We start from the raw sequence: 21,372 nt of genomic DNA on the forward strand, positions 1-21,372 counted from the left end.
TTTCCCTTTGGGGATGAATAAAGTCATCTATCTATCTATCTATCTATCTATCTATCTATTTTAAATTGTGATTATTAGAGATATACAACTATCCTAGCAAAGAGACTTTAAAGGATTTTCAGGATTTTCCAAGAGCTTTATCAAGGACACCAAACGCAAGACAATATATGGAGAACAATACATATAATAGAGGAAGTACAAAGAAACGGAGAAAGTGCACTGTTGCTTAGCTTGGATGCTGAAGAAGCTTTTGACAGCATCAGTTGGAAGTTTTTATCTTTGTTTAGAAACATTTGGCTTTAATGGTAAATGGACTGTACTTATATAGCACTTTTCTAGTCTTTTGACCACTCAAAGCGCTTCACACTACAGATCACATTCACCCCATTCACACACATTCATAAAGCACTTGTCCTATACACTGTGCTTTCTAATGCAGACACACACATTCACACACCGATGACACACATTGGAGGCAATTTGGGGTTCAGTATCTTTCCCAAGCCATGCGGACTGGAGGAACCAGGAATTGAACTGGTGGGCGACTGCTCTACCTCCTGAACCACAGCCGGCCCTATACAGACTCAGTAAACATAATTAAAACACTTTACCAAGAACCAAGGGCTAGAATAAAAATAAATGGCAGCCTCACAAACTGGTTCAAGCTGGAAAGATCTACCAGACTATACCCCAACCCAAACTATGCAACAAGCACATAGATTTCTATGGGACACAAAATCAATAAAATACTTGGGAGTATCTATTACCAGAAACCTAACAAAATTGTATGAATCTAATTATAGGCTACTAAACTGGGAGATTGAAAATGATATGGATAGATGGTCTGTACTCCTATTAGACTTCAGTTCCAGACTAGAAATCATCAAGATGAATGTGTTACCAGGAATTCTTTCTTCTTTCAATCATTACCAATAGAAATTCCCCAAACTACAATTTAAGAAATGGGACAAGAAAATTTCACATTTCATATGGGAGGAAAAGGAAGCCAAGGATTAAGTACACAACCCTCCATACTCCCAAAGAGAAAGGTGGACTAGCTCTACCCGACCTTTTAGAATACTACTATGCTGCACAGCTCTGGTCCTTGGTATATTGGTGTGACCTTGAATATACTGCAAGGTGGAAGGATACTGAAATAAAAACAGGGGGAAGTCATGTTCAAAGTATGATTGCAAACAGGGACTTGTGTAAGGATTTTGAGAAAACGCTTGACCCAATCACAAAATTCACTCTGGAAATATCGTTCACAGTGGTCAGGAAATACAATTTGGAGTTGGAATTTGGAATTTATTATTCTAAATTGATACTGACAATTATATTGATATTGAGACAATTGATAACCGGTTTCAACAATGGAGTAACAACGGCATTACAGCGATAAGCACAATTATTGACTGGGGCAAAATTAGGCCAAATTGCATTAAAGAGAGAATTCAGCTTGGACGATTCCGACCACTTTAGATATCTACAAGCACGAGACTACTTTGACAAAGACATAAAACCAGATCTTCCACATGAGCTGAATAAAGTGATTCTAACATTGAGTAATGCATATATAAGCAACACAGGGAGAGTGATATCAGCACTGTATAGAGGAATGGAAAACAGGTGAATTTCCACACTGTATATTCAATTCAATTCAATTCAATTTTATTTATATAGCGCCATATCACAACAAGAGTCATCTCAAGGCACTTTTCATATAGAGCAGGTCTAGACTATACTCTTTAAAATGGGTATTTACAGAGAGAGACCCAACAAATCCCACCATGAGCAGCACTAGGCGACAGTGGCAAGGAAAAACTTCCTTTTAAGAGGCAGAAACCTCGAGCAGAACTGGACTCAGGGTGGGCGGCCATCTGCCTCGACCGGTTGGGTTAAGAAGGAGAGAGAGGGGGAGAGGGGGGAGAGAATTGCGAAAGAAGAACATAGCATAACACAGGTTCCATATCAGATGTAAGGTGAGGCCAGTAATACAGCAGTAGTAATGATGGTAGTGATAATTAAAGTATTAACTGCTAACATAGCAATACAACTAATAGCAGTATAAGTCATTTCTAATTCTAGCAGCAGGTGTTGAGTGGAGTTGTAGGAGCAGCAGGAGACTTGTCATCACAGATCAGACTCTACAGCTCCAGAGGCAGAAATACCTGCAGAAAGAGATAGAAGAGGAGACAGAGACGGAAGACCACAATACTACAGGAAGGGTAAGATACTGAGTTAGAGAGAGAGAGAGAGAGAGAGAGAGAAGCTCAGTGCATCATGGGAGATCTCCCGGCAGTCTAGGCCTATAGCAGCATAACTAAGGGATGGTTCAAGCCTGAGCCAACCCTAACTATAAGTTTTATCAAAGAGGAAAGTTTTAAGCCTTCTCTTAAAGGTGCAGAGGGTGTCTGCCTCCCGGACCAAAACTGGGAGAAGGTTCCACAGTAGAGGAGCCTGATAACTGAAGGCTCTGCCTCATATTCTACTTTTGGAAACTCTGGGAACCACCAGTAAACCAGCATTTTGGGAGCGCAGAGTCCTAGTGGGATTGTAGAGGACTATGAGATCTTTAAGGTAAGATGGAGCCTGACCATTAAGGGCTTTGTAAGTGAGGAGGAGGATTTTGAATTCTACTCTGGATTTGACTGGGAGCCAATGTAGAGAGGCTAACACATATCAAAGACAGAGGGATAAAAGAAAGTAAAATGAAACTATCTGAAGAAGATTGGTTTAACATATGTACTGTACAGTGAACCACCACCAGCTCCAGGATGTGGAAAGAATTTTGCTGGAAAAATATAATCCGGTTCCTCATTACTCCTAAGATTAAGGGCAGGTTTTTACCTACACAACAAACATGCTGGAGACAGTGTAGGGAACAAAATGCTGATCACACCCATGTTTTTTGGGAATGTGTAAATGTGTAAAAATATTGGAATGATGTATGGGTGGAATTGAAAACAGGACTGGGGTACTACATACCAAAGTCATTGTGGTATAATTTGTCAACAGCTATGTGATGTGCAAAGAGTGAAGTGCCTCTAAGCTATTGATCTTAAAGAAATATTGTGTTGAAATGGTATTATCAATATATACTGTATGATTCAAAGAAAACGTGATATGTGTCACTGTGTGAGAGTAGATGTTAGTGTTCACTGCATACAATGCATACTTTGTGTAATCCATATTAAAATGTGAAAAGACACATAATTTTTTTAAAAATAATACAAGGAGGAGTTAAGAAATAATGGTGTAACAATAAAGTAAAAAAAGTAATTTAGTTTTTAAAAATACAATCAGGACAGGTCAAAACATAATGGTGTAAAGCAGAGAGTGAACAGACCAAATGAGGACAGGGCCTGCCCTGACATGACCCTGTAAGCTGAAGTTGGCAAGAAGAAAAGCCCAGGTGCTTTCCAGGAGATAGTGGCATATGGCGATAAGTTAATAGTGTGTTTTAATGAGGGGACCAAGGATGGACAGTTAGACAAACCAGTGTTTTAATGGTGTATATTTAACAAACCATAAAATGACCTAAGAGGTGTGGAAAGTCACAGCCAAAACTGTGTAAAAAGAGGGACAGAGCCAGTACAGTTTTGGGGCTCTTCTGGTGTATCATGTATGCACTGTGAATGGTTCCCGGGATTCTTTGTTGACAAATAAACTCTGCTGCCTTGGACACTGCCGACTCCTGATCATTTTTGAACACCTGAATCAGGCTGAAGATTTCTGATCGCAGCTCAGTGGTTTGGGACTTTAAACCCAATGGGAAGGATCACCATGACAGAACTGAGAGCTTTCTTCAGTCTGCTGATTTTGGCTGGGGTGTATCACAGGACAAATCTACAAAAAGCCTATGGTCAGAAGGCATGGGATGAGCCATCTTCCCAGCCATTATGGCTCACAAAAAATGAGAAAAAAATAGCCGCAATGATTCACTCCGACAACAAACTGTCTCATCCCAGATGCCTGAAGCAAGCTGGCAGCTATTTGGCCGGTGTGGGAGAAGTGGGCACCATGACTCCAGCAGATGTACAACCCTGGAGCTGACGTGTGGATAAGCAGCTGGTGGCAAAAGGGTTGTGTTGGAGCTGGTGGAGGAATTGGAGGGTCACACTATGACGTGGGAGAATTTCTTCATGTCTGAATGAACTTGGGGAAGAACTCCTGAGAGGAAAGATTGCCATGGTGGGAACCATGAGCAGAAACAAGCCCGAGCTGACCCCGAAGCTGCTGGAGGTCAGGCAGCAGGCCATCCTCTCCTCCATCTTTGCTTTCTCCAATACCCATACAGCAATGTCCTACATTCCCAAGTGGGGCAAAAATGTTGTCCACCTAAGCACAAAACACTGTGAGCCTGCCACCAGTGATGAACTCCACCGGAAGCCCATGATAATCATGGACTACAACAGAAACAAAGGCAGTGCCAATAATCTTGATAAGGTAGGTAGTTATTACTATTTATAAGTATAATTATCCACATGCTATTTACATTATTATTACTGTACTGGAGCTTCCAGGGGGAAGGCTGGAGTGTTACGTGGGCCTACGAGGGTCTGCAACACCTGCTGCAGATGTGGTCAGCACATTTGCAGAGCCCACATCTCCATGCTCTGCAGCACCTGCTGCCCTGGAGACTAATTCCAGTTTATCACATTCACTTTGTTGCCATTTTGTTTATGTTTTTTTTTTAAACATGAATTGAATTTCATTTCACAGTTCAAGAACTTAATGAAATAATTGGAAAGTAATATTCATGTTTCATGTTTTTATTATTTAGAAAGGGTATTTATTTATGGTATCCCTCCCTGCAGGAGGGAAACTGACTTTTTTGTATTTTTTCATTGTTGCATAAAAAGTACAAATCTATTAAAATCAGTGTTGTTGCTGATCATTCACATATTCCAGACTATTAATCCCCACACAAAAAATCCACTTTGCATTCATCAAATTAAAAATTTCTAAAAAAATAATTCCTTTTTGTTTAAAACAAAAAAAGTGTCATTATTTAAATAAACTGGTATTTGGAGGTTAAAATTATGAAAATTTATTTGCTATACATGATGAGGAAGGGAGCTCATGAACAATTTTTAAAAATATGATAGAAAGGGGAAGTTGTACAGCGTAGGTAAGCAGTTTTTGATTTATGTGGGAAATATTTAGTTTTCGCCATTTAGGTGCAGACAAACACGGGAAGCCATGGAATGCTGAATGGCTGCAAGTATAAGTTAATAAAGGCATGAATAACATTTAATGGTGTGACGATTCCTGCTAACAGGAATACATTTTTAATTTTATTTGAGATTCCTGTTTTCCTGCTTTCTCCCATTAGCTCCTTTTTTGAGTTATAGTTATCAAATTCCTTACTGCTTTACTTAATGCAGTATTTTTTTATTCAGATACATAGATTAAGAGAGACAGGTTTTTAATCAGTTCCTTGACATCGTGACAGTCAGTCATGGCAAGACTGACACCATTGTCACTGCAGTGAAAGCTATCCTACACAACAAGCAGATGCCAACAGAAAAGTTCTGTGGGCTTGGCACAGATGAGGCAGTATTTTACTGTTCCATATTAGTGTGTTTTTAAGAAAGAATTGATAATGCAATTTGGCTTGTGTTATTGACATGTAACCACAAGGCACATAAATGGGGTTGCCAAGCAGCTGAATGACAGCTTCCCCATGATTGTTGCTGTGGCTTGTGCTGCCCACCGCCTTGCCCTAGTCTGTAAAGACACATCAAATGATGTGAAGTACTTAGCAACCTTCCAGGACCACCTCCAGGAACTACACTTGTACTTTCATCACAGTGCAAACCGTAGTGCAGTGCTCAAGACAGCAGCTACCACCCTTGGACTGTGTGACTTGAAGATGAAGGTATATTATTTATTACATATACTGTCATTCTTGCATTTTATTGAGCACTGATGATATTGCACTTCTGTCCCCAATCTTTTATTAATTGTTAAATTTTATTTATAAAGGATGCTTGTTGTTTCATACTGTCACGAGTTGCTAAACCTTCTTTTCATTGTTTTTATAACAATGACAAATTAAAGTCTAATTGAATCTCATTCACTGTTGGTATTTCCCAGTAGGGGTATATATTGTGATATGAGAATGTGACAAAATGCATCACTGAGATGAATAAATGTATTATGGATTGTGATATCTGCTCTTTTATTACTTAATAATACTAACTTAAAAATCCCAAATCTAACTAATGCTTATTACTTACTTACCTGTAAATTTGTTATTGTAATTAGTTGGGTTTAATTGATGTTTAAAGGGCATTCAATTCTATTCTATTCTACTATGCTGAACTTACTTACCTGCAAATTTGTTATTGTAATTAAACCCAACTCACTTGGAAAAAAAAATCCAAGCAAATCCTAGTACTCAGTCTCCAATTTCTTTATATATTGGCTTTAAAAGATTTAATTATTCAATTTAAAAAGAACACACAACTTGTTTAATTTAATTTAATTGTGTAAATTAATATCTCTCTCAATTTCTTCCCTAGGATAAGAACCAAGCTGAAGTGATGCCTCTGTTGGCCAGTGAGTGTGATGAATGGGGACAAATTACTCAGCTGCTTGGCAGCAGTTACTCTAGTGTCAACTGTGAGAGAGATTTCTCCACAATGAAGAGGGTAAGGACAAAGGGCATTTCAGTCAGGAGACTGAAAAACATGCATGAATCTGGATTAGAATAGAATTTTATTGTGCACAGGAGAAACAGAGTTTTGGCGCTTAGACCCCGGCAGGAAGTAGATCACCATGGGAAGCTTTCAGATTTTAAGTGGTGCTTTCGATATATAGGAAACTACCCCAAAAAAAATGAAGGCAAACCATATGCATTCATGCTAAATGGGAGAAGGAGCAAAATTTTAGATCCGCACATAGAAAGCAGCTACCATGGAATGGTAAAGAGGAAGGAGTGGTAGCTATGCTGGAAGAAAGGCGAGCTATTAGAGATTGAGGGGCTGGTGAAAATAAAGAGGTCAAAGGTCATTAGAGTCGGGAATGTGATGTGGATTTGGGTTTAAAGTCTCAAACCACAAAAATTATCAGGAGACGGCAGTGTCCAAGGCAGCAGAGTTTATTTGTCGACAAAGAAACTCGAGAACAGTTTACAGTGCACACAAGATACACCTGAAGACCTCTCAAACTGTACTGGCTTTGTCCCTCTTTATATACAGTTTCGGCTGTGACTTTCCACGCCTCTTAGGTCATTTTATTGGTTTATCAAATTTACACCATCAAAACATTGGTTAGTCTAACTGTCCATCCTTGGTCCCCTCGTTAAAATACGCCATTAACTCATAGTCCTATGCCAGCATCTTCTGGAATGTACCTGGACTTTTCTCTTGCCAAGTTTCGCTTGCTGGGTCATGTCACAGCTGGCCCTGTCCTCATCTGACCTGATCACTCTCTGTTATACACCATTATGTTCTGGCCTGTCCTGATTATATTTTTTAAAAACAAAGTTATCTTTGATTTTACACTATTATTTCTTAACTCTTTCTTGTATCATTTTTTAAAAATGATGTAACTTTTTCACACTTTAATATGGATTACACAAAGTATGCATTATATGCAGTGAACACTAACATCTACTCTCACACAGTGACATTTAACATATATCACATGTTTTCTTTGAATCACTTTGAATCATACAGTAAATAATGATAATACCATTACATCACAATGTTCCTTTAAGATCATTAGCTCGCTGCAACATTCTGTCTTTTAGAGGCACTTTACTCTTTGCACATCACATAGCTGTTGACCTCTTACACTGCAATCTCACCGGCATGTGTAGGAGGACGTCAGGTGCCGGCGTGGCTGGAACAGCATGGTCCCGGGGCGGCCGTGGTACCAGGAGCGGCTGGAGCAGCTGGAGGAGCAGCGGTCCGTGTGGAAGAAGAACGCCGACTAAAATGATTGCTTTGGCAGCATGCTTTCTGGCTTGCGAAATGAGAGAGCAAGAGTTTGAGGCTGGAGAATGAGAGTCAGAGACCCTAGAGTCAATGTTGCGTCGCTGAAATGACAGCAGAGAGAGAGAACATTTTAAACTGATACAGCTTACAGGTGATTGGCTCTAGATGGGAGTGTCAGGTTGTAATTGGATGAAAACAGAATTAGTGGGTGGGGCTTAGAGATAGCAGGAAACAGTTGTGGTTCAGCAGTAAAGTGCAGATAGACAGTCTCCCTGATTGAAGTTTCGCTAAGCTTCATGAGTGGAGATGCTGAAAAGTGTGCTGAATATTTAACCCATTGTACTTACAGGAAACTGCATAATCATCTTAACTAAAAGAAGAGTACAAACTGTGTGCTCCGAATGCACCTTTACTCCTTTAACTAATTGTTGTTATTCTCATTTTCAGGTCAAATCAGACCTCCGCAACAGTCTACAGGGAGAACACCTAGCTGCCTGCCTGAGGGTCTTCATCAATGGGCCAAGCCCAGATGCATTTGATTTTCAAAGAGAACTAGAGCTGGTTTTCACCAGATCATGAAAAATCAGATACAAAAATGCAGGATGCAAAGTCAGTAGTGTGTCAGTGTTCTTTCTTCATTGTTTTGTTTGTTTGAAAGTTTGAAAGAATGATTGTTCACGTTAAGTTTCATATACTCTGAATCAATGAATGAGTGAATACATTAATGAATGACTGTCATTGTGTTTTTTTTTCAAGATTAAATATCATTCTGATATATGCCTTCAAAATTCCTTTGTATGTTACGAACCTGTTATGTTCATATACAGCAATATTGAGAATTACATTACGTTCAGTGGTCTCAAAGTGCACCAAATAGATAATCTGGCTTTAAAATGTACACACCCCCACCACCCGAGGGTCCCAGACCCTCACACCACAGTCTCCTAAAATTCTGTGGGAAACACTGAGTAACTAAAGGACTAAGGCTTCCAACTGGCAAGTGACTCCCTGCACTGAGAATCTACATGGACAATGTAACAACCATTAAGCTTTCGAAGTCTCTGAGCCTCTCGCTCTGGAGAAGTGTGAAGGATGACAGAGTGGTGTTTACTGCAGGAGAAGAGGAGATACCACAGCTGGCAGAGCAACCAATCCAAAGCCTCAGGAGGGAATACACTGTGAAGCTATTGGACAGACAAATGGGGAGGCTGGCACAGAGGCAGCTGGCAGGTGGGCTGTGAAGGATGGACAGCTGGTGGTGGTGGATGTCACACAAGCAGATCAGGAGCACTTCAGGGGCACATCAGGTGGCGCCATAACCAGGTCTTACAGAAGCCACCCGAGCTACTAGAGAACTGCAGGGCTGCTGCAAACAGCTACTCAGGGAACCACCAACCGCTCACGTGCTTCATCAAGCCAGGTGAGAACTGCCAGAAGCCAACAGCAAAGTCAACTCCACTTACCCCCGGAAAGGCGCGAGAGATGCAGGTTGATCTTGGTAAGCAGTTAGTATTTCCACCAGAGATCACAAAGACAGCTCTCAGACCAGATGCTGTGATGTAGTCCACAGCTGCAAGGAAGGTCGCCAGCTTCTGTGGGCAGCTGGACCATCAAAGAGCTGGCAGAGGAGGCAGAGAAGTCAAGCTACTGGCTGTGGTTGCAGATGAAAGATGGCGCTTGGGGTCAAAGGTGCTGAGCAGGAGGAACACCACCTGTACATCATAGCAATCGGAGACAAAGGTGAGCAAAGAGAAAACCAAGGAGCAGTCTCATACCAATCTCAGATGGCCAGAAATCATCACAGAAACCTAACCTAACCTAAACCTAACCCTGCCGTGAAGTTAACACGAGCTCAACGAGTCTCTTCTGTTCCTATCACAGACAGGCCAGAGAGAGGACCTGCTGCTCCCCTGATCACTGAGTTAGGAGGCAGGATGATCATCGTACTGAGTATGAGTTGTTTTTTTACATCAGAAACCTAGTTTAGTGTCACAACCGCACTGGACTCCTTCACCTATTTATACTGAAGAGCAGCGGCCATGCGCCTTCACTTGTGCTGTGCTGGGCAGTTGAAAGTGAAGGAAAGCCTGACAAGGCAAGTCTGGTGCGTTTGTGACCCTTTATACCCCCACTATACTGTGTATCACTACCATGTATATATATATTTCTCACTATGAACACCCCGGGCCCGCGTGAGAAAGAGCTATTAACCTGCATGTCGCCCTTTTTTATTTCCCACCTTACAAACTGAGAACATAAGACTCGACAGTTTGCATGAATAATAAAGTGTAACGCTCTCTACTCTTTTAATGCGGTGTAATTGTGTTAATGCTGTCGATCAGTTTCACTTTCCTTTCTTCCTTTCGATGTGTTAGTGTAACACTGGGCCGTAGTTTCGTTTCATCCTCCTGTTCATTTATACGCTTCGGTTTTGTTTTCCGTCTCTCACAGCAGAGCTTGAATCCACTGTAAGTTTCGTTTCTGACCGACAGCTGATCTTTAAAAGTCCGCTGTCGGTCCTGAGGAGACAATGTGCGAACATGTTTTCATGGGGAGAGCACGGTCAGCGGGGGTTCTGGTTAAAGGACGGCTCAAATATCCAGAGTGAAACAGAGGATGGAGTTCATTATTTAAACCTCAGCTACCACATCAGGCATCTGTCGGCGGGTCACAGTGTGCTCGCTTTCGTCAAAACTAATGGAAATGCGTTCATTATTCGCACAAACGAGAGCAAAGATGGGAGAAGAGTCCGAGGCAAACAGAGTGAGCATCAGACTTCTATTTCTATTTATTTATAGAAAACAGGTTCATGTCTTCCTGACAAAGCTCTGGAGAAGGTTTGTGTGTGTGTGTGTGTGTGTGTGTGTGTGTGTGTGTAACGAAGGGCACTTTAATTATACTTGTACCAAATGACAGCGACATTTGGCATTTTATTAGACACAGAGCGTTTGTACAGAACATTTGCATATTTGGTAGCAAGTATGGATTGGTTACATGGCATATGTATTGAACATGTCACAGTACGGTTATCAGTTGACCGGCGCTGGGCTCTACCTGGAAGAGAGGGGAGTTCGGTTAGGCTGCCGGTTGTTCATAATTGACGAACGAACATTCGATTAAGTTCTTTGTGGTGTACTGTACATTTAGCTGCTGTGGGTAAAAGTGTCTTAATATAAATAACGTGTCTATTATAGTGCAGGAAGGTAGTCAATACAAGGGAATTGTTATGGAAACACTTACCGGTCCGATCTTGTATCTGCTCCCGGGTGTTCGGCCCAAAGAAGTCCCCGGGGTAGGAGCAGGGTAAAGAACGTTCCGGGAGGGACCAAGTCTGCAGGATAGGTAGAAGTTCTGGGCAATTTTGTACTTTAAATATATAGGTTGTAATTATGTTTTTGTGGTTTATGTTTGTTGGGAGGTGAATAGGAGGAAAACACAATTGTAAATATTTTGTTAAAATTAGGAATTTCCTCCTGATGGAATAATTCCACCTGTAAACAGAACCTGAGTAGTAGTAGTCCACCAGGGACACAGTTTCCATCTAACTGTGTTGCTGGTAAGGCTAACTACTTCCATTATTCTACTTGTGTCACTGAGATTTTTGTAAATAAACTGCACATTGAGTTCTTTGAATCCTTGCTTGTTCATAATTTATTACTGCAAATCCAGCCGCTAAAAGGCCATGTTAACAGTGTGTGTGTTTCATTAATGATGAATGAATATTTAGCTGTATCCACTGTCACCTGCTGTGTCTCTGTGGTTTGTGCACTTAAAGAGTTTGTGGAGTGTAAAGAGAAGATCCAGGCTGTGAGCTGTGGTGATGATGTGGTCACACTGTTGTCTGAGAGAGGCACAGTCCGCTGTGTGGACACAACTCACTCTCCTTTCATTCCAAGGTAAGGACAAACAATGTTTAGGCTCTCCTCAATATGCAACAAAATGTGTAACATGGTGCAATGGATATGATCTCATCTTCATAACTTTTATTATTGTTTGTCTTACAGTTCACATCTTCATTTGTTTTCATTCAAGTCAGCTCTGTTCTTTTCTGTTTCCTGCTCTCTCAGGCCAGTGGAAGCTTTGAGTAACACACCAGTTTGTCAGGTAGCATGTGGGAGCCAGCATTCAGTCGCCTTGAGCAAAGGTACAGTAAAGTGTACTTTGCTCTGTGTACAACTAAAGTAGGCTACAAACTGAAAGAGAGAATACATGAATTAAGATGTAAGCGAGTCAGCCCATCCACATTACAGTATAAAAAACCTGTTGTGACTTACCCCAACAGAGAGGTATTATAGATATTAATGTCTAACAGTTTTAACAAAGTTAAAACATTTTATTTATTTTTGTTTTTAATGTAATTTTTAATGTTCAAGATATTCATTGTATGTAATTTGGGTGAACCTACTATATAAGAATTCATTATGATCCTTACTACAACAATCTAGCATCACAACTATGACTCTCCTCCCTTGTACACACTCTGCTGTAGTCAAGACCTGTCTCTCTGTCCTTCAACATCTAATGAATTACATGAGGATAGGATGTTTGACAAAGTCTTTCCTCTCTGTGGGTTAAAGAAAGTCGAAATTCAGAGTCCCTGAATGAGATAGGACTGAAAATACTGAGTCCAAGTCCAAGATCTCAGAAAGTCTTTGACACAGCAGATTACATTATTGTCAAGTGCACGTGAGCTCACAGAGTTGTGGTGATTTCTGCACAGATGGGCAGGTGTTCACATGGGGTCTGGATTCCAGGGGCCAGCTGGGTCTGGGAAAGAGGAGGCCTGGCGCCAGCTCACCCCAACACCTACGATCTCTGTCAGCAGTCCCCCTGGTCCAGATCTCTGCTGGGGGAGAGCAGAGTTTTGCCATCTCTGTCTCTGGAGGTGTGTTCAGCTGGGGCAGAAACGACTGTGGACAACTCGGGCTGGGAGACATGACAGGTGCTGTACAACATTACACATTTGTCTTTATTTCACTTCAAATCTTAAGCTATACTCTATACATTCACATACATGTCAAGGTAAAACTCCAGTGTAATGAGTTTTCTCTTTTTACATACCTTTAAAGGTGAAAACGCAGCAGTAGTAGCTTTTGAGACTAATCTATGATACAAACTATTTCATGTAAACACAAATGTTCATTTCATTTCTACAGACAGACACACACCAACTCCTGTTCATTGTCTGAATATGAAGAAAACTATTCACATTTCCTGTGGGAAGGATCACACTGCCATCTTAACAAAGGTTAGTCAGAAAAACTAGTAACATAATTCATTACACAAAAGTTAGTAACTCTTGAAGATTTGTTCTGAGTTACAGTCTTTCCTCACTCGTTCCTCAATAACTACTCATTTTGTTTACCATACTGTTCACTGTTACTAGAAACCTTTTAAACTCTGTCATGCTTCAGCCAATAATGTAGGGCTAGGGTTGGTGTATCTCCTGGACTGCAGACTTCATAAAGAAAATTATTTTCATTTACTGACCAAATGACACCCATATGCAAATGGGGAAATGGAATTTTTTAAAAAGGTGTTGTGAACTCAAAGCTCTTAATTTTTTGAGGCCTGTGTAGTGAACACATTAGTGTTGAATATTAAACTTCATTTTTATAAACTGGGTAAACGGTCATTTTTTGTCTTTAATGTCAATATAGAGGATTCTAGAGAAAGTCTTGATGTCAGATGATTAATATAAGATTTACTAAAACCCGCATTACCCAATTTTCTGTGGGATTTGAACCTTTTGTCGTCTGGTTGCTTCTTCAGGATGGTGCAGTGTTTACGTTTGGCTCTGGTCAATATGGACAGCTTGGGCACAACTCATTCACTGATGAACTTTGTCCTCGTCTTGTGGCAGAGCTCTTGGGGGCAAAGGTCACCAAGATTGCATGTGGACGGTACAGTATACCTACACTATGTTTTTTATACTGAGATAACTCTACTAACTATTATTATGTGAATAAAACAAAGATTTTGGCTTTGTCAAATACTGTACGACACACTGTTCTACATCATCCTCTCAGACATCACACATTAGTGTTGACAGACTCCAAAAGGGTTTACTCCTTTGGGTGTGGAGAGCAAGGGCAGCTGGGACACGGAAACGAGAGTCATCCATCTGTGCCACTACCTGTTCAACTGCCACAAGGTAACTACATAGCTGGTATAAATTAAGCTAATAATGATGATGCACTTAGCTGACATTTTTACACATTACTTTACATTTCAGATAGTGATGGTCCCAGAATTAGAAACATCTTCGCAGGAGGAAACTGTTCGTTTGCAACATGCACAGCTATTGAGGTATCAGCACTAATACATAAAGTACAAAACATGACAGAAGGATAATAATGTGGTCATTAACGCAGCTTCTTTTGCAGAACATACAGGAAGAGTCTGACAGTATCAGTGATGTAACACAACACTGTCTTGATGACATGGTTGACAAATGGATTTCAAACTGTGATTCAAAGTCATGGAAAAAGATAAAACAGTAAGTAAGATGCACTAGCAGTTATTTTCTCAATATGAAATTAATTTGTTGAACACCCAGATGTTTTATGACTATAATTATTAATTTGGATCCAGAGCTTTCAACACTGTTTTCTCAGTGCAACGGATTAAAAATGTGAACTCTTCACAGGGAAATCCACAGGACTTTTTCGTCTGCTTCTTGTGTCAATAAAAGCTTCCTTGATCAAAGGTAAACTCAGTACCTCTGTGCATGATCTTCACCTCTTCATATAAATTAGAAATTATATAAATAGAAACATTTACAGCCATACTAGCAGTGTGGCTCTAGGGAGTGCTGATATTAGTCAACACTGGTACTTTATGTTTGATAAAATGTTGATGTTAACATTTTGCTGAAAGCCCTGTTTTTCTTCAGTCTCACAAAGCTGCTAGTATGAAAGTGGATTAGTTTTTTTCTTTTGTCTTCTTAGCAAAGATAAACATTTCCAGACCTCACCAAAGTACCCTGGCTTGAACTTGTCACTTGCACGACTTGCTTTCAAGAAACTGATAAAGAGGGATGATGTTTTGGCAGAGGTATGTAACAGAGATTTATCTAATATGTCTGAAATGTGTATGTTACTGTTGAAATGGCTCAATATGCATTTATAATAAACCTGTTGACTTATCTGAGGAAAACTACTAAATATTCCTGATGTTTCCCTGAATCCTGAATCCAGTTGTTAGTGAGAGAGCCTTGCAATCTTTTTCAAACCAACAGGTTAAGGCTGCTGTCCTCCACTTGCTTCATTCCTTTGATATGAAACCAGTTGGAGTGGAGGGTCTGAGGGTCTTCCTGCTTCTTAATGAGCTTCTGCATGTGATCCAAAAACGCAAACAACAACAGAGCACAAAGCTCGCTGAGGCAGTTGCTGCTGCTGTACTAAGTTTGTCTGCTGAGAGCCTTCAGGTCATAGGTACAGTGACCACTACATATGTAACATCAGCATAACCTAGACTTTCAATGTATTTATCTTCAGTGATTAACTGTCCATAGAGGCATCTTTATCAGTAGTGGCAGAGTGTACTGGATTCAGACTGCCTACTTAAGCAGGCGATAATGCATGTATGAAACTCAAGTATATCTCACCAGAGTTACACTTTACTGTTCACTCTGTTCACGCATTAAATTACTGCTAATGCAAATGAAATATTCCATATTCCTGCTGCTTCACATCAAAGGCACAGAACAGGTAAAACATGGGTAGGCCTGTATTGTGGAGCTGTTACAGGAAACACAGTGTATTTGTTAGTGTGGTTAGCAACGATCAAGAATTTGTCTACAAAACAAGACAACGTTAATTTTTAGAAATTCTTTGACAGCAGATCAGGTTTAAATATTGTAGGGAATACTAGAGGAATAAGGGGCAGTCAAAGTGAGCCATTAGATTAAGGGCTACAGGCTGCACACCTTTAATTCCATCACAAAGTTACAACTTTAGTTTTGAGGCACAATACGTCCTTGACATCTGCTCAGTTGTGAAATGCTCACAGAGATTAATGTTTGCAAATCTCCATCTTGTCTTCCTCAGGGGACTGGTGGTCCTCACTGTCGCCCTCCACCATGGTTAAGTATGTTAAGGTGTGGAAGAAGGCCCTCTCAGTCATCATGTCCTTTAAGCCTGTTCCTCGCAACTCTGGAGTCAGAAATCTGCTGCTAGTCCTCCAGTATTTTTACAATGTAAGTATCAATTGTTGCATTGTCTGTAAATGCCACACAGTTTAATCCTATAGCAGGTGTCCTACTCATTATTAGCTTAAAATAAAGTTTTTTTTACTTCGCTGAACTTTTCACCTAATATGTAAAACACTTGTTTTTAAGGCCAACAGCAGAACTGCAGAATCTCAAAGGATGCCAGAGAGTGAGTTTTGTTTGTTGATTGATGAAGACTTTCTACTTGAAGACCTGCAGCTTTGGCGTTCACGGACAAGACATCGGGTAAAAATAAGATGGACAGATAACATTAAAGTAAAATGTGCCTGTACATGGAATAAAAATGTCACATAATATTTTAGTTGCTGTTTGTGATTTGATATGAATGGAAGTCATTGGCTGTGTTCGAAACCGCATACTAACGTACTATTCATACTAAGTCTGACGTCAAAGTTAGTATGTAGTGTGTTCACACTGCATAGTATGCGAATTTTGTGTACGCCAGAAATGCCCGGATGTATACTAAATCGGCAAGAATTTCAGAGTATGCACTGTGAGCTTACTCGACATACTCAACAGCCCCACAATGCATTGCGTTCCGTCAGACTGCGTACAAAGACGATGACGATGATTCTTATATATTGATTATAAGCAATATATAATAATAATAATAACTGATTTTAATGAAAGAGACCTTTTTCTTTTCTTTCTTTCTTCTTATTTTCCCTCAGTCTTAGCAGTTCACATCACATTAATTTACTGGGAGCTAGCAATCTGACTGAAACTTGATTGTGTGTTAATACTTCTGAGGGAAATCCAGAATTGATGTACATCTGGATAATGTACCGCAGACGAAGAGCCGATCGCCTCCGTCGTCTTCCTGCTGTGAGTGACAGCAGGTGGCTGAGAGGCATAGCTGAAGCCTCGGACCCAGGATAACGGCGGTAAACAAGGCAGGCCGGCCAGCGGCTCTGCCCAGAACTCCGAAAACTTCAGAGCAAACACAAACACTAACTGAATACAAATTATAAATCTATATGGCAATATTGTCGCCTAAAAAAATAACCAATGTACTAAAAGGACAGAGAAACGATCAATAAACGTGAAAAATCTTTGCTTTAAATCGCCGCCAGTTGTTGCTGTTGCCGCCGGTGGTGTGAAATGCATTCTGGGATACTGGTAGTATGCTTCAGTGTGAACGGCCACCTACTTAAACGCTCATTTAGTAGGCAGTATATAGTATATACTGTTTGAATATGTAGTAGGCAGAACGTTAGTATGCGATTTCGAACACAGCCGTTGGGTTAAATCAGCAGATGATATCATCTCATATCAATCACTGGCTCCTAAATTGAATCGAAATCGTATCATAGCAGACAGACTGTGGTAAACATGGAATCGTTGTCCACTGAATCGATATAATATCGTATCATGATGAAACTTGTGATTTACAGCCCTAGTTTGAATCCACTTGATGACTGCTGCCAACTCATTCCCTGCCTTGGTTTCAGTTTCTTTCTGTCACTTTTTAGATGTTATTTATTCGCAAAAACACAAAAAATGAATCTGTGGTTGTCATATACATGTTAAAGAACCTGCATGCTTTCTTTTAGCGCACACGTGGTGAGCCACTTATCCTTTGTGGCTTTCCCATTGTGATGGATCTGCAAACAAAGAAAATGGTGTTTGACAGGAACGCTGACTTCACCAGGGTAACTGACTTTTCACTCAGTGGATATCATTGCAGTATGACTGAATATTGTCTCTGTGAAAAACACACACACACATTTATCTGTCAAGTACACAACACAAAAATGCTAAAATAAGCTTCAAGAGATTCAATCTTTAACTTTCCAGTTTGAAATAGTGCATGGCATCGTTCTGGATTTGTTTTTGGAGCTTGGATGCCTTTTCCCACGTCCACAAGATGTGCTGTTTGAACTGCACCTGAGGCGAGCATCGGTTTTGGAAGACACCTTTGAACAACTGGCTGCTGCCTATCACAGAGACTACAAGAGGCCACTTGTGGTAAAGATATATTTGATCTAATAAGCATGGCATGTCGCGATAATAACCATGGCAAAGTCACCTTAAAATGCTTGTGTTGTTAAGTTACTCAATATGTATTATTTATATATGTCATATATTTTTATTTATTTTGATTGGGGGCATTTTACAGCAATGCCCTGATGACCTCACACAGTTACACATGTTGACACCTGGAAACTGCCTGGTACAACCACAGTCTGACCTGTTGGCCACTGAGCAGTTCCACAGGAGCAGTGTGGGTGAAGACACTCAAGGTGCTCGAGGGCCTTACTCAAGTTGTCACTGTTTGTATCCATTTGTCTTCCAGGTCTATTTTGACGAAAATCCTACAGTTGATAATGTCTACACAAAAGACTTTTTTCATGAAGTATTTCATGAGATGGTGTCAACTGAATCTGGGATGTTCATGTTCAATGACTCCAAAACACTGGCATGGTTTCCCTCCAGCGTAAGACTTCAGAATTACCTCACAAAAAATATGTATCAATACTATTTTCAATGCAATGACTTGAGATTGAACTTGTCTCTACCATCAACACCAGGCAACACAGGAGCACCAGAGGTACTTCCTGTTTGGGGTTCTATGTGGACTGGCTTTGTACAGCCAGTGCATCATATACTTGCCCTTCCCAATGGTACTGTTCAAGAAGCTGCTTGGTGTAAAACCTTCACTGGAGGACATGATGGAATTCAGTCCACGTCTTGGGAAGTAAGTGGAAGTTCATGTAAACTTGATTTTCTCAGATTTGTAGGTTTAGGTGTTGGTTTCTCAAAGCATAAAACTTGTACAACACCTGTGTTTAAAGGAGTCTGCAGTACATCCTGGAAGACTACAATGATGATGACATAGAAAACCTGGATATGTATTTTTCAGTAGGTGGTCAATAACCTTAACTTATTTATCCTCCTTGCGATATCTAGCTTATCATTACCCTAAGCAGTCACATTACTATATATTTTTCTCAACAGATCGACTGGGATAGGACAGAGGTTGACCTTGATCCTGGAAATCCTGAAAAGCCAGTGACAAGTCAAAATAAGTAAGGACCACGAAAGCATTTATTACTCTCCCCATGTTTTTGTGACATTCTTGTGTGCTATAATGAAGAAGAAAATGTGAAATCAGCATTAATATATGGGGACACAATACACTATAATTACACATGCGCTTTAAATGTGTATATGCCAGATGTGTTCACCTAGTTGATGAATTAAAACTTTTATCTGCTGAACAGGAAGGAATTTGTGGATGCCTACGTGAATCATGCCTTCAACACCTCAGTGGAGAGTGTTTTTCAAGAGTTCAAGCGAGGCTTCTTCCATGTGTGTGACCAGGATGTGGTGAGGCTGTTCCAGCCACAGGAGCTGTGTGAAGTGTTGATTGGCAAAGACTTCCATGACTGGGAGAGGCTGAAACAGGTAACAGGTTTAAAACAAGAGCTCCTCATGCTCTGCTACTTTGAGCAATTATAACAGATTTGTGACAGTTGCATTTATCACATCCTTGTATCATCACAGATGTCATTTTTAACGGTCTGTTTTACTGTAATTAGAACACAGCTTATGAGGGGGTGTACCATGTTGGCCACCCCACCATACAGATGTTTTGGGAGGTTTTTGATGACCTAACTGAGGATCAGAAGAAAACTTTCCTTTGTAAGTGCTGTACCTTTTTTTTAACATATAAAATGTACTACTATTACAAATTAGATTAACTGAAATTATATTGTTCATGTTATAGGCTTGTTATATGTCACAGGAAAGCAACTAATCATTAAAATCTATTTCATTCATCAATTAATATTGTATTATATTAATCTACATTATTTCAATCTAGATGACCCATTACAGTTTTAATATTTACTGTTGTGTATACTTAGTATCAGGTAAGTCTATGTGGAAAAAAATCATTCCATGTTTTACCAACAAGGGGGTTTGCTTAACAGCAAGAACATCACAAAAATACCTAATTAAAAAACAACAAACTCACTGATTTCCACTTATCCCTTCACTAGGGTTTGTGACAGGTTTTGAAAGAGTGCCTATTCTTGGCCTGGAAAACATCAAGATGACAGTCAGGGTTAAAGAAGTCCAGGACCTCACTGACGACCAGTACTACCCTGAGACGCACACATGTTTCTCTTGTCTGGAGCTGCCGTTATACTCAACCAAGGAAATTATGCAAATTAAGTTGACAGAAGCCCTGAGCAACAACAGGAGAATCCACAAATGATGCCAGGACTGTTCCCCACGTGGTCACCATGTCGGTACTCAACAAAGCGGCAAACATAAAGTTATAGTACTTTGTCAATGGCTGACCAAAGACCATCTGTTGTAACTACTGCTAGTGTACCAGTGCATTGGCAAACATCAAGGGTTTAAGTTTCTTTATGATGTTGTGTGTGTCGTGGGTGTATTAAATTAAGTATGAAGAAAATAAAATTCATGCCTCGTGGTAAAAACACTGGTATAAGTTGTATACATATGCTGGAGTCTAAGTAAGTTATTTAAATATTAAGTGTTATATCTGCTCTGGAAATAAAGAGTGTCATATAGAAAATTGAAAAAAATAAAAGATTAACTAATTAACTAACTAACTAATTAATGACACAATGTAATATGTGGACCAGATGATTTTTTATGTCCTAATATGTAAAACTATAGAATTCAAAGAGGGTGTACTTTCTTCTTCACACAATTGTGTTGTACAGAAATGTATCTACATTTTTTGCACTTTATTTGTTTATTATTAATATAAGGACACATTTTTTGATTATGTGTGTGTGAGTTTGGAGTAAAAACATTTTATATATTTTTAATACAGTAAATATATTTTTCTTTTTCTTTTTTTACATGTGGGAGAACTGAAAGTAACCCTTCTCACATAAACATATTATAAAAGATACTGTAACAGACAGAAACTCATTTTTGTAGTGATTAACAACTCACATATCTGCTCTGTTAATATCAGGTGCTTTTGAATAACTGACATGTTTCTCTAAATGCTCCCATAGGTGTTGTAGTGTTCTCACAATCATCTCTTGTGTATTGTACCATCTCCATCAAATACATAGGTTGTTATAGTGATTATGAAACATATACACCGGGAAACAAACATTAACAGAGCACGTGTGAAATGTATACTTATTTTACTATGTTTGTGTTCATATATCAAGAGTTATAACACTGCAAATAGCTGGC

The 21,372-nt window shown here is 39.8% G+C and overlaps 1 protein-coding gene and 1 long non-coding RNA gene across 2 annotated transcripts; one reads left to right on the forward strand and one right to left on the reverse strand.

Annotated features, from left to right (window-relative positions):
* Window positions 1-7,092: 7,092 nt before the first annotated feature.
* On the reverse strand, window positions 7,093-11,718 carry LOC108873871 (uncharacterized). Its single transcript, XR_001959559.2, has 3 exons — window positions 10,944-11,718; window positions 9,413-9,661; window positions 7,093-8,050 (listed from the first exon to the last, which is right to left on the reverse strand). It is a non-coding gene; the product is annotated as an uncharacterized LOC108873871 (long non-coding RNA).
* LOC108873870 (probable E3 ubiquitin-protein ligase HERC3) lies at window positions 10,387-20,654 on the forward strand. Its single transcript, XM_018662202.2, has 23 exons — window positions 10,387-10,712; window positions 11,725-11,845; window positions 12,017-12,093; window positions 12,670-12,891; window positions 13,106-13,197; window positions 13,722-13,852; window positions 13,979-14,103; window positions 14,185-14,258; window positions 14,336-14,448; window positions 14,599-14,658; window positions 14,900-15,005; window positions 15,190-15,385; window positions 16,001-16,149; window positions 16,291-16,407; window positions 17,736-17,834; window positions 17,980-18,150; window positions 18,479-18,619; window positions 18,714-18,880; window positions 18,978-19,044; window positions 19,141-19,211; window positions 19,407-19,590; window positions 19,725-19,827; window positions 20,187-20,654. The coding sequence occupies exons 1-23, from the start codon at window positions 10,490-10,492 to the stop codon at window positions 20,402-20,404; spliced, it is 3,027 nt and encodes a 1,008-aa protein (XP_018517718.1). The 5' UTR covers window positions 10,387-10,489; the 3' UTR covers window positions 20,405-20,654.
* Window positions 20,655-21,372: the final 718 nt, after the last annotated feature.

The sequence above is a fragment of the Lates calcarifer genome, unplaced genomic scaffold, assembly GCF_001640805.2.
Source record: "Lates calcarifer isolate ASB-BC8 unplaced genomic scaffold, TLL_Latcal_v3 _unitig_5156_quiver_683, whole genome shotgun sequence".
In the NCBI taxonomy this organism is placed as follows: domain Eukaryota; kingdom Metazoa; phylum Chordata; class Actinopteri; family Centropomidae; genus Lates; species Lates calcarifer.